We start from the raw sequence: 24,790 nt of genomic DNA, 5'->3' as shown, positions 1-24,790 counted from the left end.
CCAAATTGCTTAATATGGAGTAAATTATACTTATGAAAATGGTAAAGTAATTGATTTAAAATGAGTTTTTCAAAGATTTTACTGGAAGTGGGTAGTACGGATATTGGTCTTCAGTTACTGTGGTCAGAAATACCACCCGATTTAAACTATGGAACCATATTACTAAGTTTCATTAAGTCAGGAAACACCACAATCTATACAATTATTAAATAAGAATGCTAAATCGGGTGCAACAAAATCAATTAATGATTTGAGAATGTTGACGGAAATGCCCCACAGATCATTTGTTTTTAATTTTACCTCTTAAAAGATTTAGACACAAGAGGATATGATTTAAGAGGTTTATCCACAGTTCTTAAAAACACTAGCAATACGAATTTACAGAAAGGACCCCCGAAGAATAAATACATGAATATTAAATAGTACGACTTTTCAGAGATTTAGTTTCAGAGGTTCTACTGTTGCTCCTGAGTGAGTGTACTTGCTTAGGTGAAGCACTGATCTAATTCTCAACCGTCAAATATATAAAAGGTAATGAATAAGGTATTTTCAAAAACATAAAAAAAAACAATCATACTCATACTTACCTTAAGTATAGTTGTATTTTTTTAGGTACATTTTTCCCTACTGTCTGTAAGCTTTTAAAATAAATTCAGATGTCAGAATACCGAATGTCCAATCAAATACACGTTGGTCAGACTTGCCTAATTAATAAATTTTCCTTTGGTTAGAATAGTATAACTAGCAATCTAGGTTTGCTTTAGAAATGATTGCATTACTTTACATCCTTTTTTTAGCAATAATTGACGCACCAAGCAGATGGTGATGGTGGGATGGTAAGTGGAAAACCCTCGCGCATAAACAGAGCAATACTTCGCATATTATGTCACATGAGCCTGTAATTACACCGGCAACCACACACTTCAGCAAACAATTCTTTTTTGGGTTAAAATTCTTCTTTGTCAAAACGTATAGCAGAATAGGTAGGTAGTAGTTCTTCCGGCACAACCAAATTAACGACGAGGCATAACTTTTCCTAGAGTTTGCGATACACATATACAGATATATCTCACAGCGAACATGTTAATTAATACGGTCCCAGTGTAAATTGCGTCTCCGAAATCAGGTCATACCCCGAATATCAACGACGTATGGAATAGCGGTCATGGTATTGAATTTCTGATGAAAATCGCCAGAATACAGTAACCCCTCGGATGTGAATTCCACGATCGCAATCGTCGGTTTCAAGCGTACAATTAACTATCTAAAATCCGTGAAAACTCGGTAAATCTGCACGTTGTTATATATAATTACTTAAATCTTACTACAGCACACCTCCCACAGATCAAAATATGCCCTCTACGCCGTAGCACCGAGCATTCTCAGAACATGTTAAGTTTACAATACATAATTACTAAAAAAATATTTCGCCAAATGAGTTGCTCTTTTGCTCCTACTTAAACTTAGCTTTAGCTATGAATATTATACTACTACAGCATTATGATGAGGCGTTATTCTCTATGGTAGAAAAAACATTAGAGAAATGCACGATACCTCTGCTTAGTTCGTTTTTAATTTAAAATTTTAATAAATATCGTACTTCGAACTTTCGTTAGTCTCGTTTTCGATTGAGAAATATTTAGTTAAAAAGTAAAGCAGATATTTTTTAGTCAGAATATAACTTTTATTTTTTTTTTCGCGGTGAAGAACTACTTATATTTTTTATCAATAGGCTTAGTTCTTTTAACCTAATTTAGGAGCACTCAGCAACTTAAGATAGTCTTTTGAAAATATTTTTACTAATTAGAAAAAACTATTTTATGAGAAATTGCGTGTAATACCCTATTATCCTTTGAAGGATATTGAATGGAGTATCAACACGAGACTCGTTTTCCCAAGACGCCCTGCATGACCTTCCGTACCTGTTGCTCGCCCAGAGAAAGTGACGCGGCCAAAATGCGCCGCCGCCCTTGGGGATACCAGCCTAGCTAAACTTGCCGATAAATAGGCAAAATAATAAAAAATAAATAAATTTAAATGGGATCTAAAATAAAATAATTGCAAGCAGGCTTACTTATTGACGTTAAATATGCCATGTGTGACGGTAGACCAGAATTTCTCTGACTTTGACAATTGTTATTTAAAAGACTTTGTTATCTGTGAATAACTTTACACCTAAATCTTAACTGGCAATGCTTTAATCCTAGAGATAAATATAGCTATAAAAAACAAACGGTTCCCACCGGATTGCTGTAAGCAATAATGCAGCTGAAAGCAATTGTCAGTGCTCATTTACCTCGTGTTTAAGCAGCGTGATGTAATCGATTTCACGGTTGGGTACATTTCTAATTTACCTGCAAATAGCGAATGTGGGATAAGGTCGCCTGATGCAGGGCAACACTGGCCCGGGCGGCGGCAGTTTGCGCGAGACGCGGTACTGGCCGCGCGCCGTCGTCCTTACCAGCTTTCGATATACGTGTGTATAGAATTATCAATCCAGTGTACCCGACATACAACTCTCACCATTGTACGGTACAACTAAGCCATTGTACACCATCCATGCTATATAAAACCTTTGTCAATATTTAGGGGACTTTTACAATTCGTTTTGAATACCTACTTATATTGTTCGCTATCATTATAACTTAAACACTTCGATACTCTTACCGTGTACTGAAATTAATTGGTTTTATTATACGAATATTTCGGCGTTCGAAGCTTAGTTCAATACAAAGCTCGGGTACAAACCTTGGGATCGATGTTCACACATTATACGCGTAAAATGTGCGCGATCAAATCGTACAATAACAAAGTAATATGAAATAATAACTGAACACAGAAATTTTTATTGGGTTTTTAACTAGAATTGCGTGTTACTGCGATTAACATACTCGTACGTAAATTTTGTACGATCTACTATAATTATATTGCATAAAATCATGCGTTACTTTGCGTAATTCCATGATATACTCGTACATTGAAACTTAAGCTTTAATTGCAATAAAGCCAAAAGCATTTTCTTGCTCCTCGGATATTATAAGAAATTAAGCTTAATACTCATTCTACATACTTATAATAACTAAACTTAATTATATACGGATTGTATTCCTGTTAAAGTACGAGAATATCGAGTAAAGCGCTTGGGAATCCAATAAATGTCTTATTTGAATTCTTCCGAGTATAAAACGTTAGGCAAATTTGCATCATGATATTAGATTTACTTAATATCACCAAATATCATCAGAAATCCGCCGGATGGGGACTTAAAAAGAGCTCATTTAAATAAATCCGCAATCTAAAGAGATGTTGTTTCCGGGAACAGAGGAAGCAACAGTTAGCTCATAATTTTGACCTCGGATTACGCGATACCTCGATTAAAGCCTTCGACCTATATAATACTAGATATTTAGCCTCATATAAAATATAAGAGAAAAAGAGTCCGGCTTTTCTTTATAGGTATAACCTAGTGTTTAAGAAATATTGAACACCTATAATATGGAGGTTCTTACATAAAATAAGATCGCCAGGCTTTTTTTCCAGCAAATAGCATTCAGAGGTCTAGGGCCAACTTTTTTTGTCCAACCAGTAGGCTTGGACCAACTGGTTGACTTAGGTAAGTAGTGGCAGTGGACTAACTATTATTTTAGTTGGACCACGAACTTATAACAAGACCCTTGGTCCAGTTTCCAAATCATTGGTGTGACTTTATTTTTCACGGACAATTTTAGACGCTTAACAACGTATTAAGTATAATATTAACATAAGATTAAAACCGCTCAATTTTCATAGGAAAATATATCAAACGTAGCTTGTTTTCATGAAGAATAAACTTTGCTGTATCTTTTTACCCGACTGTTCCACAAAGAGAGATATAGTTATTCGGTTGTACTATATAATTGTATCTTCTATTCCTTCCAAATCGGTAGTCGTTTTATTTGACTTATTAGTGACTTTTATACAACGTGTAATGGAATTACGAAATGCTGTTGAAGAGTGTATAAGTATATTTCATAAGGAATCACCCTGTAAAAATATTAAATCAAAAGAAGCGTTTTTATTTTCCATACAAAAGAATTCAAAACATTCTAAGTGTTTACTTATAACAGTTCTATTTAAAGATAACGGGCCGACACGCGCATAGAACCTATGCTACGCGAAGCTTAAAAACAAAGGGACAGGAGTCACATTTTAATTTTGCATTTGTTGTTAGGGCTGTATATATTTCTTTCAGTATTTTTACTGAAAGAAATATATACAGCCCTAATGGCAGTGGTTTTTGGTTTCATAGATAAGTCTTAGAGACAGTTTATAATGTAACTCTTAAGCCTGTGAAGTATTATTTCGGTTTTTATTTACAGGTTGTATGTATAGAGGGAACCTGAGTACCTACGTAAAAATAGCCTCTAAATAAACAACGGTTTCGCAAGTAAATTAAACTTAAGTGTGTCGTACTCGGTACATGTTTAACAATCCACCTGCTTCGTTACTCTTGTTTGTATGAATTCTTTTCATACCCAGGCTTAAATACCAACCCTGTAGCGCACGACTTTCTTTTAGTTATCAACAGCGAGACCCATGTTAACAAAGGATTAAACTTTTAATAAATGAATGTTTAAGAAAAATAAACTATTTGAATAAAAGTATCACGGAAAAAATGTATACCCATCTATTGTCTATTACCTGACGGATCGATTTGAATCTATAATAAATAACTGAAAGACATGCTAGGTTTTTCTTATCGAAGATTTTATTCTACGGGCGAGTTTTGCACGTAATTTACATATGCAATCACATAATACGTTACCAGGATCGACGACAATTTTCGAGAAATTCCTGGTGCGTCGGTTATGGGTCTGAAAATCGATTGAGGAAGTCCCATATTCGGAGAAACTTTATTTCAACCCCATGCGTAAGTTCGCTATCCTTACGGGTGTGTATAATTTAACTCACAACGACGACCTCCCATGTGCCGTTGTCTTATAAATGGGAGGTCCCGGCTTAGAACAGAGAACTTTCTACCCTACCGGTAAAGTCGTGCCGCCGACGGTTTAGCGTTCCAGTACGTTGCCACGTAGAAATCGATTAGAAGTATGGACTGCCATATCCCTAGTTAACCCAGTTTAGTTCGTTGCCATCTTAGACAAATGAAATGAGTTTGGTGAATTTTTTTTTACAAGTAGAAGCTAACTGAACTTACCTAACGCCTGAAAGTATTTTAAAAATCAAAAGCTAGTGAAATAGTTCGTTAAATTTCCCTTAGATTCCAAGCTCTAGACATTTTAGCCTTCCTTTGCGAGGATAAAAGTGATTTAAAATTTTTCATCAATATTATCTTCTTCGATTATACTTTCTGAAGCAGTTGACACTTGATACCATAGATTTTTAAACAATTTCTTATAAATACTTTCGGAAACTATACAATTTTTGAAATCTTTCATGTACAACACTTACATTAAATGTGACATTTACATTTCTCTCTCTTATTCTTTATGCTTCAAAATATTTAAATTAGCATATATAATTATGCAATACATACTCGTAAGGGGTAAAAAAAGCCATAACACTTCAGCTTTAATGGTTTCATATAGATACACAGATATGAAGTTATAATATGGGGTTATTTGAAAGCGGAATCATGAAACTGGTCCAAAATATCCAGATTGCATTCCATCTGCGAGGCTATTCGAGCATAATAGAAGTAAATTGTAAACAAACGCCCACCCCTCACGTACGCTACGTAGTACTCCGGCGCCCACGCAGCGTCTGAACGCCCACGTAACGTCTGCGAAATCATAAAACGACGATTGAATTACCTGTAACGTGATTTTATTAATCACAGAATACCCTAATAATATACTCAGTGTTGGGAGAGGCCTTTAGTCCAGCAGTGGACTGTTATAGCCTATCGATGATGAAATAAACTTGGCCACGCTGTTGCGATAGTTTAGTATATTCAAAATAATCAAGATGCAATCATTATCTCTCACCAAAAAAAAACATGCGATTTACAACAGAAAGCTTAGTTTTGATTCAAAATGTGTTTAAAGATTAAAAACATTAAAAACAAAACACTTCACAATCTTTAATTACCTTCCCCAAGAGTTGTCTGGAATAAACTGCTTAGGCAATACTGCCTTTGCATATTAAATGTATATTCATTTCTACAATTTCAAAAATTATTAATTCGTGTAAAAAAAAAAAATGTTTTTAATCTTACTTCTATATGTATTTATTTATTTCAGAATATACGATGCTTTTTTGCATGCAACCAGTTTCACTTGTATATATATGAACTGTTCTACCATCATTATACAGTGTACATTATCTATTCGCTCCAAAAGTGAAGAATTTCAAGCTACGCTCGTTACTTGTAAAATTTTAGCCCAAGGATAGCGTTACAAGCAATATATTTTATCCCGGAAACTTGAGTCCGTCCAAAACGCTGAGTTGGGTCCGTAATAATATTTATTATGCTAAAACTTTTCAAATTTAAGTCTGGCATTTATTATTTTCATCTTGAACACAGGAAAAAATTTAATCGGGGTGTATTTTTGTCTTTCAGATTATGATACCATCTTATATTCTAACACACGCTTGCTAGTCGACGTTGAAAAGAGTCTAAACTCGAAATCCCTCTGTACTATTAGTAATAATTAGATTAGCATATAACATCCTATAACTGGATTTTCGGTTTCTTCCTGCAAGAAGTGTTTGCCCAAATTCGCCACCCTAGGCAGACGGGTTGGTGATCGCAGTAGATAGTAGTACAGTAGCACAGAAAATAGATACTGTGGGAAAACTCCGTTAATATTATTAGAACATTTCGATTTTAAAAAAATGCATACAGTATATTTGCAACATATGGCCATTAGAAAGTTGTTGGCCGCTTTTTAGGAAATTAGGTAATCTACCTCTACCTTGTATGTATAAGAGATATATTGGTTGTTTATTTTTTCAAAAGAAATTGTGAATATAATACATATTATAAAGAAGAAGAAAGCTGTTAGATATCCCAACAAGCTTTGTACTGCAAAACGATGCAATAGTACATATATGGAATGTGCTTGCGGTATGGCTGTAAAAATATATAATAAACTACCGACCGATCAATCTAAATATGTTTAATATTAAATAAAGTAAAATTCTTCTCGAAAAATGTTATTTTGATGTTAAAGAATATTTATTATAAACTGAATAATTTTCATTCGTAATATAAATTATGGAACATTTCATTGGATTGGTTATTAATTTATTTATTAATTGTCATTTCTAATTTTATTATATATGTTTGTTGTGTTTATTTTAATCTAATTTGGCATTGAGGTTATTTTTTTAAATTTTTGAATTATTTTGCCAATTTGAAATGAATCTCTCTCCACGAACCAAATTTGCACACTATTAATTTAGAATAAAATGTATGCCCTTTAAACTGAATGACGTTAACTAACATTTTTATATTGCACAAACATTCTTGCAAATAAATGATGATTATTATTATTATTATATCCGTTCTCTATGGTTATATAATATCATATAGAATATTACGGGCTGTACGTAGTTTACCACATAATTATTACTTGCACAATCCACATATTATATGAGCCAAATTTGTGATAAATCCAATATCGAAAATCTACGTAATGAAGTGATGGCATATTAATTAATTCTCTTTGTTATTTAGCAAATTGCAGGCGGAATATACCAAATTTTGTGTAGGATATAATTTAGAGTTAGTATATCAATAATTAAATAAATTAAGAATAGGTAATATCTATATATGTACCTTAAAATAAAAAAAAATAAAGAAAGGTACATGTAGAACTCTATTAATTAGACGGCCGACTGGCGCAGTGGGCAGCGACCCTGCTTTCTGAGTCCAAGGGCGTGGGTTCGATTCCCACAACTGGAAAATGTTTGTGTGATAAACATAAGGGTTTTTCTGAATATTAAAAGGCGTTGGTCGACTCCCAACGAGGTAGACTCTAATTAATTAAGCTTATTTTACGAAAAAAAAATATTTTGTAATTAGTATTCAATACAAAGTCTATATTTTACAGATTTTGATAATATTTTCGCAGCTTTAAACTTGAGTGCAGTCAATCCATTGAGTGCATACTACGTTAACACTAAATACTACTAATTTAGATTAGAATCGGTTTACTCAAACCTGAGATAATATACAGCTTGTCTTTTAGCTAAACTAGCTAGTTAAAATTAATTAAAAACAAACTTTGTCATCCTTTAATGATAGCAGTCTGGGGAAATGCTCAAAGTTGTCCTATTTTAAGTTTAGTCAACTCCGAAACATAGTCACTAACTATGGGCCTCAGAAGAGAGCTTTGAAGAGCTTTGAGTCACTCACCGGACGATGGAGCTCTGCTCAGAGTATCTCGACGTGACTAATTGACTATATCAGGGTGGGACATAGAGTCAGTTCCAATGGGATATTAATATAAATTAACTCAATAATAAGTAATTTTAAATGAGATAACAAATATATTTTTGCTACATTAGCTGAACGGATTTTATTTTGGAATGATTTCTTTTCCTGGTAAACGTACGTATATTTTTTTAAATGAGCAAGTTACAAGTAGTTCGTTGGTAAACAAGTAGGCAGTACATCGACATCATCAGCATATGAACGCCCCATAAGGCACAGGCCTCCACTTTAATAGAAGAAAGAGTTTTAGAGCATAAACCCACCACACTGTTCCTGTGAGCCCGGACAGTACACGCGATAAGCTTGCAGGCAGATCTACTAAAAACAAATACGCTTACTTTTCATTTCTTGGGATAGCATAACCTGGAGTAATTATTGAGAAATTCTAAACATTTATCCTTAGTTTTTAATGAATTGTTACTTAGACTTTATTTATAATAAAAATAATTATTAATTATTATTATAAGAGTTAACTTAGTGAAAATGAACAGGGTTAATTTTGAGAGACACGTATATTACAAACGGATTAGTCTATATGTTTGATAATTTGTTATAAATGTTAAATAAACATTTTTCCATTTCCATACCATTTTTAAGTTTAAGTAAGTTTTTACGTCGCGTCGTCAGGGCTCATAAAATATGTAGCCTGTGGGAAAGCGGAAAATTTTCAATAGCAAAAGAATTTTAAATAGCGCTTCGACATCTCCGGATATTACTTACTCTCAAATACAGGCAGGTAACTTTAACGTTCGTTTTAACACGACAAAATATATATGGTATATAAATTTATTTGCATACATAATGTTTTAATCGTAGTGCACGCGACTTTGCCTACATGACAGAATATGATTACGTACAATAGTACGATAAAATCTTAATGAGAAAGTAAATAATTCAATTTATAAATATTTATTTTATTAATTGGGACTCCTAAGTTTAAAGTTAGTCAAAACTTTTTTTAATCAAAAAAGCACTTTTTATAATATGTTTAGACACATTATTTCCATAGTTAGATAACTTTGTTTCTAAAAATTGCTGATGTAAAAATTAACCTAATTTATAGAAGGAAAATTGAGCAACGAAATCTGACCTAAATAAATAAAACCAATACCGACCTAACTATTTATTATATAAATACTTACCTTAACTTATGTATAAAGTGAATTTTTGAAGTGCGGTGAAGTTTGTGTGCTCTTAACATTTCAAAATCGACTCTCCGAACTCTTCGAAGTCTTTTTTCTGGAGTATGAGAAGAGAATAAAAAAATGAGTGGGTTAGGCCCTCCCGCAGTGTGGGCTGCCCAGAAAAGGCTCGAGTCGTGGGCCAAGGCGGCAAGGGAAAGGACTTCCAGTGCAAGTAGTGGACAAAGTCACAACTCTACTGATAGCTACGGTGATGATAAGTCACATGGAAGCCCCAGTGTAAGTATTATTCTTGTTGACACCAGATGCCTTGTGTTTTTTCCAGAGATGGCAGCACTGACTATCTGACAACAATGTTGAGATGACATTTTTATTTATTTAGCTAAAACACACCCCGCGAAGACAATACAGTTGCCCAATTCTTCTCCCCGAGGCTATAAAAATAATTCAACAAGTACCAATAATTACAGAAAAAATAAAACATAAATAGCTGTGTAGAATCATCTTTAATATAAATTAAATAGACGGGCTTAAAAATATGCTATCCTTTTCCACTGAAAAGTCACTCGTAGAGATGTTAATTTTGTACAGAGATTTGCGTACAACAGTTTTGCACTATTGTCAGGGTAATTTAAATGAAGAATGTACTTTTTCTTTTGATAAAGCAAAACCTATTATTATTATTTTACCCCATAACAACAGCTCTCACGCCGTACGTATCCGATTAATATTCATTAGGAACCCAATATATGCAATGTGCTTGCTGGAGGATTATACCCTGGCCAGGGAGTCCAGTTGGCTGAGGGCGGTCAGAGCGACTGACTACGAGTATCCTAGCCGAGTCCAGCAACACCGATTTCTGCCTCTTGGCTACGAGAAAACTGCCACGGAACCTCAGTTGCCTTAGATAGCATGCGATGCTAACTGTTCAAAATGTTTACAAATAGTCCTTTTTTTTATTACACTACAAGTTAACCTTTGACTGCAATCTCACCTGGTATTCAGTGACGATGCAGTCTAAGATGGTAGCGGGCTAACCTATTAGGGAGTATGGTAGTCTAGTCATAACCCTAATTGGTTTCTACGCGACATCGCACCGGATAACTTAATCGCTTAGCGGCACGTCTTTATTTGTAGGGTGGTAACTAGCCATGGCCAAAGCCTACCAGTAGACAAAAAGTCCTTCTGCAATACGAGCTATAGCAAAACTTTAGGATAGGCAGTGTTATTACGACTGCATGAAGTTCGTGCTATAGTACTAAGACCACTATAAGCTGGTTTTACCTATTAACTATATTGGCTGGATAAAAAAAACTTTAATCCGTAGAATTAAGTGATTGGTATTACGTTTCGATACCAAAATACGTAATATACAGCCCCGTCAGATTATCCAGCATCAAAATCAGTTTTATTGCTTAAATTTGTTCGGCATTTTCACTTGTAGGCTAAATTCAAAATGGCGACTTGTGTTAGATGCCATTTTGAATTTAAAACGATGGAATCGCTGGGACTTTGATGAACTGGTATTTGAGAACCGATTTGGCCTATAAAAGGGTCTAGCAGGATAACTTATTAAGGTACGGTCAGGGTTTCTAGTTATCCCAAAAAAGTATTTTGAAAATCGTGTAGTATTGGCGAGATATGAAAGTACCTCTCTCGACGCCATAAGCGCGCAGTGGTGAGCGTTGTGGTTTTGAGTGGGAAGTCCCGGGTTGGTTACCCGGCAGTGGCAATTTTAGTAATTCATTGTTTCTGAATTTTCCCTGGTCCGGTCGATTCATGCAAACAAGCGAATAAGCGGTCTCGCACCATGTCACGTAGGTACCGATATGGGGTATCGGCTTAACACTGCCATTCCCCCTAACAGGTTAACCCTTCACCACCAGGTATACTGCAGTCCAGGGCTGCAGTGGAAAAAAAAAACAACATTCGTATATTTCCTTTATTGTGATCAACTGACTCATTTTTAACTCCCGATGCAACAACGGTGTCTGTCTTTGGCATCGTATTTACCGAACAGATGAAACGATTTTGTTTTTTTTTTTTTGTTGGAAAGGTAAATAAAAGGGCTATGTTTGATGGAAATCAGTCCGACATGGCCGCCGCCACAAAATGGTGGATTATATATTTTTTCACCTCTCCCTCAATATGGGTATCAAATGAAATGGTTTGACTAGTAGAATACTGTACACTATTCTGTTGTGGGTTTATTTTTAATATATATTTCCTAATTTCTTGCAATAATAAATTATTAACTCAATAAAATTGGGGTAATAGTGACATTTGCAATACCTTTATTACTTACTTATAATACATGCTCGTGAATTCATCGAGAGGCTATTAGGCAATATTGATTTATCGACACGTACTCGATAGGTGTGAATGTATTAGCTTTCTTTTACCTTTTCTTGTTATCATTATATTAAATCGCGCTATTATTGCGGGCATGAAGGGTGTTTCAAGTTGAAAAACGGGGCAGAACAAAGGCGTTGTAAAAAGAAAAACATAAAACCGCCTTTTTCCAACCCCATACTTTTATTTCCCTCGGTTTCCTATTTGCCTTGGCTTTCTAATTAATTACCTTTTCTGTTTCTGATACAAAGAATAACACTTGCATTGTAATGCCAGCCTTTTATTTTAAAGTTACAGAAGGTAAAGGGGTCAGTTCTTATTCATTCTTTTATGCTTGCTTAATCTCAAGTCTATCAGCATATTTGAATACGGAGCAATAGATCCTGGGTTCATGCCAAGTTCTAAACCAAATTGTGCAAGGTTTTCTGTCAAACCATTTGTTCGAAGCCACGACCTCCCACTTATAAGACCACAGCGCCCACCACTGTGCCAGAGAGGTCGGTATGTATTTAACGTAATCTTCAAAGTTTTATTGTATAGTTGGTAATACCTACTGTCATTATCCAAGTTTCACTGGTTACCTTTGAGATATACCTTGATCAAACTTGTTCTGATCAAGTATCAACACGAAAAAAAGTTTATCCTTGGATGGTGATATTTTTATTCACAGTTCAACTAGACCTTGAACATTTTCAGTTGGCACTTCTATACCCTATGAATATGAGACTTTGAGAGCTGAGAAGTACTCCAGCCTTTTCTTAACTTTCATTGAGTTTTCTGAAAGTCGTAAGCAAAAATTGTAAGCATTCCGTGCTAAGTGGGCATTTTTCTTTATAGCTTTGCTCAACGTTTAAAAAAGGTTGGTTTTTGATTTATTTTCTTGTCACTGACTATTGTTGACAATAATGTATTTTGTTGTATTTAAATGCACCTCAGAGAACAGGAGGCTTGACTTCTGAGGTGTGTTTTAATACTATTAAAATTCTTAATAAGAACTTTAGCTATGAGTATAGGACGTGGTTTTTGTATCCTCATTGGAAGATTTAGTATTTTTTCTTTTTAGTGAAAAACCATCAAAAAACTCTACAAAAAGTCTACAAAAAGAGCAACAATTTGCAGGGCATACAGGCGTCCTGCAACCGGCCGCCCTGTATTCATCAACCTAAGGCGTAGGTTTAGAGCCTCATTGTTATTACAGCGGCAAACATGCTCTTTTGAATACAGCATAGCAAGAATGCTGCTTGCCGGCAGAAAAAAGAATGGCGATAATACTTCCCCAGAGGAGCTATGTCACAAAAAGCTCTATTACAACTGACAGAATGTAAGAGTTTTGTAATATCTGCAAAATAACAGACACTTTTATTGAAACCTCGTGCATTCCCCTTTAATTTGATTTGTCGCAAGAGGAACGTTTTACAGACTTTCTCCACGTATATTCCAATTCCAAGCCCTAAGGGCCAACGTCAGACGACGTAATAGTAAATTCAACACTAAACACTTCTCATATGAATAATAAATTAAGTTTTATAAGCCTTTTTCGTAGAGCTGTTTATAGATAACGCAATATAAATTCATATCACTTTACGTCAGTGATATCACTCGATATTTTTTTTTATACTAACTATCTATATAGTGATATTATAGTGTAGTGTATACTAGTATAGTGACAGTAAACTCCGATGTCGCGAAGCGGAAGTAGCAATGGGCGGGGCACATAGTTCAAAGGGGGGATGGACGGTCCCAAGTTGCTGGAATGGCAGCCCCGCACTGGTAAACGCAGCGTTGGTCAACCCCCGACGAGGTGCAAGGACGTAATTAGGCGCATCGCAGGTAGCCGCTGGATTTAAGCGGCACAAAACCGTGGAATTTGGAACGCCCTACAAAAGACCTATGTCCAGCAGTGGACGTCCATAGGTTGCTATGATGAAAGTGAGTCTACTCGGACTACAACGGGTGCGATGCGGAAGAGTGCGGGGTTTCCCCCAAACCTTGTTGCCTGCCCCCAACGCTTGCGGGACGCGTTGCATGTGCACCGGAACTTACACTATAATATTACACTCATTACAAATAACCTTGTTCTTCTGTTTGTCTACGGCGTAGCGTCCGCGTAGTCCCGAACTTTGGTAGAGTCCGAATCAAACTTTACGAATTTACGAACTTCGCAGATGATGCGTTGCACAGAATTCATTATTTAGTACGAACCAATCATTGAGATGGTACAGTTGACAACCTGCGCGAACGTAGTAACGTAAAGTTTGAAATTGAAGTCTACAAGGGTGCTACGCATGTACATTGATTTTACCTACAAATAATGTAAGTATGGAAAGGATTATGCCGATACTAAAAAATGAAAACATTTTTGTAGGATCAATACTTTTGTATATGAAAAGGTCATATGGGGTCACCGATTCCAGTTGTCATAGAAGTCTTAATAACATTAATAACTACACTGTTAAGATTTCTTTGATTGCAACCAATCTATTAAAGCAATATATTAAAAAAACCAAGATATTAACGCAATAATTTACACACACAACTTCATCCTCACTTATATATCCGCATTTATATCCGCATTTATATAAGTTACGTTTTACAATTCATTTTTAAATGACACTCTTACATTAAAACTGAAATATACGTTTTTCATATTTCGCTAACCCAAAAAAAACCTGCTATAAGCAAAAACAGCGATTTAAAACGTACCATTTTCTCTTTCTGCTTTAACTTACAGAATTTTTCACGCATTTTTTCAAGCAAGCTAAAATTCCGTAAAATAAAAAAGTTTCGTTTTGAAGAAATTAAATATTTATCGTCGCCTAAGAAAACGCTCCAACAAAACTTTTAAGATGGCTCTTCTAAGAAACCACCTGAGTTCGTGAAAAGGACACTTACTATGAAATTCGTACACATAAAATCGTAATCATTTTCGAACATCGGAAATTTGTAAGACCACAACACAGTACCCAACATCAAAGAAAATAGAATCAACGTTGCTTACTTTAGTGTCCGTCCACGTGTCTTGGAAGGCACATTTACGCTGCTGCCTGGACGCAGAAATTTTAATTTGTAACTTTTTTTTTATATTTAGTTTAGTTTTTAATTATTCTATTTATGTTATAGTGTAGTGCGTAGTGATGGGTCATAGATACCAAATAAATAAATAAATTTAGCCATTGGTACCTGTTATTAAAATGAGCATGTGACAATAATCCTTAAAGTCCACCATTGACCATTGGAGCAGCGTGTTGGGTCTATGTCGTGGGATTAGGAGAAGTGGAGCTTTTTGTGACAGAGCGCGTGAAGTACTACCGCCATAGTTACTTCTTCTGCCAAGCAACATTGCCGTGTTCCGGTCTAAAGGGCGTGGTGGCCGGTGTAATTAAAGGCACATGAGACCTAATACCTACTTCTCAGGATGGTTACCTACAGGGCGGCACTTGTAGGACGTGATCCTTGCATGTGAAGTTTTGCTCGGTTTATAGGCGATGTTTTCTCAAACACCATCAAGTGCCTAAGGTGGGCAAAATATAAAATATACACTAAAACCATGTCTGTTATAAGAGAGGAGGCTTTTGCCTAGCATTGGAACGTTAATTATTACATACAATGAAGAAGAAACTTGGGTACGAATTGCTCTAACTTCATTTTAATTTAACTGTGAGATGGTGATAAGAAAAAAATACCCCGGCATCATCATCATCATCATCATCATGATAGACGTCCACTGCTGGACATAGGTCTTTTGTAAGGAGTTCGAAATTCCACGGCTTTGTGCCGATTTAATACCGTGGCTACCTGCGACGCGCCTAATGTCGCCATATAATATGAATGGCAACATTTAACCCTGGCATATATATTTAATAATAAAACATAGTAAATAAATATAGTTAAGAATGTTTTGTTGTGAGCTCTTCTTAGATCAGGGCAAGTTTGGAACTCTCATAGCTTTAATTTTAAGTTAACGAATGTATTTATCACCATCACCTAACATTAATGGCAACAACTAACATATTATAAGTGTCCGTGATACGTGAATTAAATATTTTTGAATTTGAATGAAAAAATGAAAAGTTTAAATAATTTTTTGATAGGTCGTATAGGACCTATCACAAATTTATTAAAATTTATTTTCTATTTTTTAGTTAGGTTTTCTATAAAAAGCGTGTTTTTTAGTTTTTTTTAAACTATTATTTATTTTCTACTTTTTAGTTTGGTTTATTTTAAACTGTTATTTGATCTAATCTACTATGAATTCCGTGATAACTTATTTAAAACAGCCCATTTAAAAGTAACAGCTAACGCCCTCTACCATCTAGTAGCTTAATGTTTTCTGTGGTATTTGTTAGGTACGCGAACGCTATCTGTTGGAAACGCCATAGGTTTTTTACATTTGGGTCTAGGGTTTTTTACATTTGGGTCTAGATGGCGCTGTAGTAATTGTAATTGATAGTTCGAAAAAAATAAAAAAAACCTTATTTTTTATATTGAAATTGGAATAATCTTCTCAGATTAGTGTATCGTCAGCGATCCTCGATATGTCTACAAAGTTTGAATCCAATCTGATCGTTCAAAGTGGGTCAAAATCGCGCCCAAAGAAGTCGGTTACAAACAAACATACAAACATACAGGTGAAGCTAAAAAAAGCGTGTAAAAATGAAAAGTGTAAATAATTTTGTGATAGGTCGTATAGGACACTTCATTTTTTCATTCAAAGTCAAAAAGGTTTAATTCACGTACCACGGACACTTATAATATGTTACGATTCATGTTCGCTGATGGTGATAAATACATTGTTTGACGTGAAATAAACATTTTTAATTTGAATTAATTGTTATGAAAAATGTAAATATTTTCCTTTATTGAATTTCGAAATAGACATGACTACTGCATCGTAAAGTAGAGCAGAGTATAGTTTGCGTCTGTGTACGTACTAATGAATTATGGGCAGAGCTACGAGTGGCTAGAAACATCGATGGCGAACGGACGACGGCCTTTGAGTAATGCATAATGTACTAGACTAACTTGACGACCTACTCTGCGCAACGGAGAGCGCTGGGGTTTTAAGTGGGAGTTCCCGGGTTCTATAAAAGTTCCGGGTGGCATTCTTAAATTGGGAATTTATGATTTATGAATTTTTTCTGGTCAGCTCTGGTGGGAGGCTACAGCCGTGGGAGGGTTCTGCGATTTAGCGTTCAGGTTGCGTAGTAACCGATTAGGGGAATATGTTTAATATAAGTGAATATACTCCCTAACAGGTTAGCCCATTACCATCTTATACTGCATCATTACTGACCACCAGGTGCAGTCAAGGGCTGACTGGCAGTGTATTAAAAAAAACTGCCCGATTGGTCTAGTGGTTAACATGTTCTACGTTTGATTCCCAGACAGAAACAAACTGTAACTACTTTTATCTTTGACATTTTACCAAAAAAAGGGTTATTTACAAAACTACTTTTAACACTATTGGCACTATCCCGTTCTCTTGCTCTAAGTCCGGTCTACAAAGGTTGCCTGTAAGAGATTGTTTGCAGCAATAAGGCCACCTTTGCATGTCTACATTGTGTACTGTATACGCACTCCTTACTGTTTCTTTTCCTGTATGTTATACGTGCAATAAAGTGTTTCTTCTTCTTCTTCTATTTTAAATAATACAGTACTATTCCTCATCCAATTAAATCCATAATTAGAGACGTTGTGCATTTCATGTTGATCAAAATTTTCCTTTACAGAATATCATTAAAATGAATATATTAGACAATATTAGATATTTAACCTGGCTAAGTTTGTTGTGGGCTCTTCTTAGACCAGGGCGGGTTTAGAACCCTCCTAGTTTTAGTTTTAAGTTAACGAATGCAGTTATAACCACAACTAACATTAGTGTTACATGTATGAACGCTTCATACTGTGATAAGGTCTACATGAATAGAACATTTTTGAATTTAGAATTTTAGAAAGCGTGGCATAGCGGTTGGCGGGCGCAACACTCATCATACCAACTCACTAACGGCGCGCAGTGGCGTGCACTTCGTTCATGCACAAAAACACTGCCTAAAATTGATATGTAACTCGTAAAGGAGGAGGACTTTTGGCATTTTTTTGCAATCTTCCTACCAGGAGTTTCTTACCAGGGTATACATACCCTGGTAAGAAACCTGGTGCACGCCACTGCCGGCCCGATAGTAGATGATAGTAGTATAATAGCACAGAGAACGCTGCTGCCCATTCTCTGCTATATTACTATAGTCGCCTCCCTAGACTTTAGATAAAATGCCTGAGCAGTGTTTATTTGATAGTCTGAGATATTTATATCACAGTAACGTCATCAAACGTTTAACGGCCAGTTACATGGCACGTGTCTCCTCCCACAATCAAGTTTGGGCTGTAGTCCTCCCCACTTAGTGCGGATTGACGGCGAACCACCAATTCACACTTACATACATTGCACCCAAACGAAGCCAAGGCGGGTCGCTAGTAGCTTATAATTTATTGGTCAAGACTGGAGTAGCTGTGCGCCGCCTCGTTGCTTTTTTACGAAAGTAATAATTTATGCAGCAACGTTATAGCCGTCTCGTCGCTGTCAGATCCCTCATGTTTCACACCACTAGTGGCCGAGTTCATAATTCATTCAGCTTCGTATCACCACCCCCTGGCATTTATGTTGTGTTGTTTACCGATTACACTTACGACTTAATTGTTATTGGTGTTTGTTTTGTGTAAAAGATCTTTAACAGTTCGTTAATCCAGTGGTTAGTCCAGTCCATTTTCAACTGCGTTTATGAGATCCTGGTTATAATTGGCAGGGCTGTCTAAAAATTGTTAAGTAAGCTTCTAGATTTGTTGTTAGGAACTCTGAACGTCAGCCCGATAATAGAAGATATATGTTGTATGTCCCCTGATCGTATTAAATTATTCACAGGTTATTACCATTGAATATCATCATCAAAGTTGCTTAAATAAATAACGCTTATATCTCTGCACAAAGTCACCCACTAGGCTAACACGTGATACTACCTAATCATTAAAGCCCATTAACTTGTATGAAGCTCTGAACCCTTTCCTGTAGAATAGGAGGAATATGTCCAGCAGTTGGACGGATAGATGAGTCAATTAGACATATACAATTATATAAAACTGATGGGCCAAGCAAAGCCTTTCTAAAAGCTATTTGCTTTTAGAAAACCATCACCTGTAAACTGAGCAGCAATTCGCAGCCCTCACTAATCCGGACGAGGCCAGCATGAGCGAATACAGCCTAAGGCCTTGACATTCTAAAAGGAGACCTGTACTCGCGGGCCAGTTGATAATGACACATTTACAATAAATATTATTGATTTGTTACAGGAGATGCTGATACCCAAAGAGCAATGTCGTGTTCAGCCACTAAGCGAAACACGTACCGCATCGTCCCTACCCCACGCAAGGCTCGCGCGAACTCCTTCCATATCATCTCAGAGCAGTCTTGATAGCGGCACCTCCAGAGCTACAGTAAGTTACCTTAGACATAGCACTTTCACACCTGAACTAAATAATCAAATAGCAGATTGAATTTAGTAGTGCTATCTTTATCTAAAGGGAAGACTATGAAAAGGATAGCACTACTCAACTCATCTGAAGAATTCGAATAAGATCGAACTGGTCGCACGTTGGATGCAGCAGTTACCGGTCTCTTGGCACGGCTCAAAAGGCGCTTAGTACGGGCGCTGGGTCTACGGGGTCTGGGTTGCTTTGATTGGGGAGACGAACTGCAAAACATGTGTCCATTACTGGAAAAATGCTCCAGAATCATCAAATTAATTTATCGAATTATAGGTTAACTTCTTTACGGGGCTCGTAAAAAAAGCTGCAGCAGACCTTTTCGGTGACGTCTGATAATGAATTTTAATACAAAAATTTTGGTACATTGGTATTAAATTTTAAATTCTCATATCGATCCGCTCTCTTTTTGTGTGCCTAAATATTCCTAAAAACAACAACAATCTCTAAACTTAACTACTTTTCAAAAATAAAAGAAGTGCTGACCTCCAATCTATATCCCCTGAAAAGGAAGGAGGATTTTTTATATGATGTTAAATAAGCTTTAGCTCAGAGATTTATGCACAACAGAATTGGCACAAATGTAGTGTTGCCTTAAGCCAGCCCCATACCGCTGCCGCAGACAGGCTTAGGCGACCAGGCGGGTAGTAGACTACACACCTGGTCGCCTAAATGACAACCTACCTCCAGAATGACAGTAAGCCACTTTAGTTATAAGTTCTTAAAACTTTCAAAGAACAACTTTGTAATTATAGTCCAATCATAAATTCTAATAATTATTTAAACTATGTAGTAAGGCACTATCATGAAGTCGAGGTTACCATAAAATTTATTGATTTCGTCTTACAAAAGATAACTATACGTAAATAAACAAATTTTAATGTTAGAATTTAGCAACTGCTAAGTTTTTGCTGCGTCTACTTTTTTAGAATCTTCCTTCTGAATCAGAAGGAAGATTTTAGCAAGAAAAGTGGTAGATTAACAAGAAAAAATCAGACTTGATGTTCCTGAAGTGCTTATTGTAGAAGGCAAACTTTAAATAAATGTATGTTGATTTTATTTGTTTAATTTTTCTAACACAAGCGAGGCTTGCGCGGAGTCTTTCCATGTCGTCGCAGATTAACCTTGACAGAGACACCTCCAGAGCTACAGTCAGTAAGTTTTTGGCTACCTATGTCATTAACGGCAATCTCTCTGACAAACCGAATCCCATCCATGTACATACATTATTCGTAGGTATAATATTAGTGGGTAACAGCCTTTTTTCCACGTCACTACGCTCGCGCATGTTGTTAACTCCTTTTCATCAATTCCTTTCAATTATGTTATGAAAAGACATACTTAAGACCTAAATATAGTCTAAAATTATTTCGCTAGCTAGATATATTTGAGCGAAAGCAATAGAAAAATTCCGTTTTCGTTTCGCTAAACTCTTTATCCCTATTCCTACTAATATTATAAATGTGAATGTAAGTTTGTTTGTTACGCTTTCACGCAAAAACTACGAAACCAATAATCACGAAACTTTGTACACATTTTCCTGAAGGTATTAGAAGTAATATATGATGCCTTTTATCCCAAAATTAAGCTCCGTTCTCTTGGGAGAGGGGACGAAAGTGTTTGACGATCTTACACAAGGCTTAGATATCCTAAATACATAAAGTGCTGCCACATTTATGAGGCACATGTCTTTCGAAAAACAAAAGCGGACGAAGTCGCGGGCAACAGCTAGTACAATATAAAGATATTTTTACAAATAACCTACTAGGGACTTAAAGTTCATAATCGCGCTTTAAACGTCATTCTAGATAAATTCATACTTAATACCTAATAGTTAGCCTGAGAAACAAAAAAAAATTATTGCGAGAATAGTTATAAATCAAAATATTTCTGGATCATTCCGTTTGTTCACGATTTCCGTGTTAGGAAGGTTCTAGGTCTCTTATAAGTAGTATAAAGGCGGACGTACGTTGCGACTAAATAATGGTACCTAGGAATCTCGGCTACCATTCTGGACTACGATTGACCTGCGATTATAAGTTTGTTCTAGATATTTAGACTCAAGGGCAGATTAAACTCAAACAAGAGTCATCATGTGTTAAAAAAAAAAAAGACGAGTTGCACTCCGGGAGTGCCGGCAGAAGTGAAAACTTGATTATTAATTAACGTTGAGCATGTTTGATATTTTGGAATGGTTAGGGAATAATTTTGCACCAATTGCTTTATCAGTATAAAAGTACTATCATTTATGTGGTAGAATACAATATTCATTTATTGCGCTATCGTACACAAACATGACAATTTATATTACATTAAAAATTTAACACTTTAAAACTATTACAATTATTTTACATTAAAAAGTTTATCTCTCCGAAAAATCAACTTTCATCTTACGCTTTTTCGATCAGGTCACGTGTCCTGACGCGAGTTTAAGATTTTATACCCATTACAGAAAAAGTGCTCAACGCCGCTAAAGAAGTTTTCACTTCAAAAATATAAATAAATAATAATATTCAACTATACTCAACACTTTTTTTTTTGTCGTGGTGGAAAAGCTTTATTGGTACCTCCGACTCAACCCTAGCACCTAACAACATAAAATACCTATCGCCTTCTTACCCGTTTAAAACGAATACTAATGCGTTCGATTGACTGATGTGTGATACATTAGTTTGTAAATGCGAACTTGACACAATACGTTTCGAAAGGCGATAGCTGGCGAACTTGTGTATAAGCAACAACATAAGATATCCTTGAAAAGCGCTCAAGACTTCGGTACATGCTTTCCTTTAAATTGTGCACATATAGTTATGCATACAAAGTTCGCAATTTCATATTGCCTTGAATCTTCAACTTATTTTGATGTGAAACTTTGTTTTGAAATGAAATTGGATACACTGTGTTTGTTTATGCTTTTATAAAATGTTATTATGTCCCTAAGCGTGCGTGTCTTATATTAGCCTTATCATTAGAGTTTGAAAATAATAAAACAAGAAAAGCGGTAATAAACTAGTGGTTAAGATTTCGGCCTTTCTTTCGGAGGGTCTGAGTTTGACTTCTGGCACCTCTAACTTGTATGTTCATTTTGTACATTTAATTAAAACATGAAATGGAAATGTACTTTATTGTACAACATACGTAAATTAATAACAAACACAGCTGAAAAAATATATACATATAATAATTAATATAAAGTTACATGTTTTTAAGTAACTGTTTGAAAATAGGTAGAAACTGTGCCGTCCTGATATAAACAGGGAGAGCATTCCATAATCGAGCAGCTTCAATAAAAAAATAATTGGAATACCTTGTACTCGTAGTTGTATGAGGAGGTATTTTTAAAATAAGATTATCCTCTGAACGAAGGATGGCAGGAAATCTTACTTCCTTTAACGTTGACCAATACGTGTAAGTACACAAACTGCTACTATTTAACTATACGAGCTCTTCTCAGTGGGCGATAGAGAGAGCTACATTTGAATCTGTATCTTTACTTGATCGAATGAGAAATGGAGAGATCCGTAGAAGAATTACCGACATGGCTCATGAAGCTGAAGTGGCAATGGGCGAGGCACATAGCTCGGAGAGCCGATGGGCGTTGGGGTTCCGAGGTGCTGGAAGAAAGTGAAGTCAAAGTTACCCACATCACCACTTCCATGTACTTAGAACCTATTTATTCTTGCTTGAAACTACGTTCCCTTCGCATAAGTAGATTTAAATCTCTCGACTTGATATGACGAGAGCGCAGGTTTCGGAAATTCACTTAAGCGTATGTGTCTAAGGCAAGCGAAGTAAGATTTACTTCGGTGGCACTGTTGTATTATATTCCAAAAAAGAGAAGCATGTGCTTGTAAAGAAACTTCAACCAGCTTAGTCACTCTAATTGATTTCTTTTCACATTTAATATCACAGTATGACATAAGTCTGGGCACAGAGATCTTTAATTCAAGAGAGGTAACGACCAACCACATACGAATTTGTGGGGTTATTTAACAAATATTGCAGCGATCTCCACATTACCAAACTAGATGGCGCCACAATGATCCAGCATCGCGCTCGGAGGAAGCTCTTCCTATTGTTTATCTTCCTATTGGTCGAGCGTATCACCATAGCTGCCGTACAAATATTATATAACATATTACTGATAACCCAGATCGACTGTTTAAAATGTTCTCCGAGACGCGGAATAGACAACGCCAGGTTCCAATAAGGAACTAGGCTAGTTCCTGATAGATAACTAGTTTCTCAACAATTTTTGACTGGAAATCAAACCTAGGAAATCAAGCTCGGTCGATTAGTTTGTCTGGTGGGATTTGGGCTTGGCTAGATACCAACCTTCCGACAAAGACGTGCCACCAAGCGATTTAACGTTCCGGTACGGCAGACACCAATTAGGGATATTAATTCGTAATTAGGGATTTGTCCATATTAATAAATTTATTTATTTATTTAAAAAAACCAGATGATTTTACGAAACGCGTTTAATTTTTAACGAGAAAAACAATCAGACTAAGCTGAGCTATTTCCTAAGACAGGGAACTTTCTGCTCTTAAGTTTCGTCTGCAACAAAATAAATAAAAACGTACCGTTGCAATTTTAATTAAAACCTCTCTGCGAGTGGAGTCAGCATTTTTTTACCGAATAAATCCTTTCGAAACTGGCCTGTACATTCTAGGAAACATGCTTCGAAAGGTCGAAAATGTTTTGTGCAAAAGTTTAAAAGCGAAATGTAAACACCAAACTTATGTGGCAACTAGAGCCGTGAATTTATTTGTGTATATATATAGGCAGCCTAATCCACAGCCTATTAACGTGATGGGCACATGCCTTGTCTCTTATCCGAGAGACTGCTACCTACTTATCTCATAAATCGCACGGCTTTTGGTTATTGTTTAGTCCTTCTTGACGAGCGAGATATACCTTTTAATCCCTATCTATCTATCTTGTAGTGAGTTCCGCTTCAGCGGATGCACTTCGACCCTCCAGGATATTTTGTGCTCAAACAATTTTAAATCCTAAAAATGGTCCCTATTTATTAAGTTTGTGTCATAAAGATTTACGTGTTTCTATTAAGTTGTTATATATAGTTGTTGTGTCATACAAGGTAAAGTGGCAGGCAGAATTTTATTAATATTATTATTATTAATATCACGGCTGAAAAATCTACGACAATGGTTTGGAAAGAGCACCAAATCATTATTTAGAACAGCGGTGTCCAAAGAAGAGATAGCCCTAATGATTGCCAACCTTTGTAAGGAGACGGCGTTCTAAGAAGAAGAAGATTAAGTTGCTAGTGGTATTTTAAATCTACCGTAGAAAAGCG

At 35.8% G+C, this 24,790-nt stretch overlaps 1 protein-coding gene across 1 annotated transcript in view; it reads left to right on the top strand.

The window, feature by feature from the left end:
• Positions 1-9,705: 9,705 nt before the first annotated feature.
• LOC120623820 (synaptotagmin-5-like) overlaps positions 9,706-24,790 on the top strand; it is a 34,021-nt gene continuing 18,936 nt past the window's right edge. Inside the window, exons 1-2 of the mRNA XM_039890077.1 lie at positions 9,706-9,861; positions 19,276-19,419. Of these exons, the coding sequence (XP_039746011.1) occupies positions 9,706-9,861; positions 19,276-19,419 (300 nt within the window). The remainder of the gene's footprint in view (positions 9,862-19,275; positions 19,420-24,790) is intronic.

Source organism: Pararge aegeria, chromosome 5 (genome assembly GCF_905163445.1).
Source record: "Pararge aegeria chromosome 5, ilParAegt1.1, whole genome shotgun sequence".
NCBI classification, from domain to species: Eukaryota; Metazoa; Arthropoda; class Insecta; order Lepidoptera; family Nymphalidae; genus Pararge; species Pararge aegeria.
Note: the sequence above shows the minus strand (reverse complement) of the source record. Positions and strands in the feature narration are given on the sequence as shown.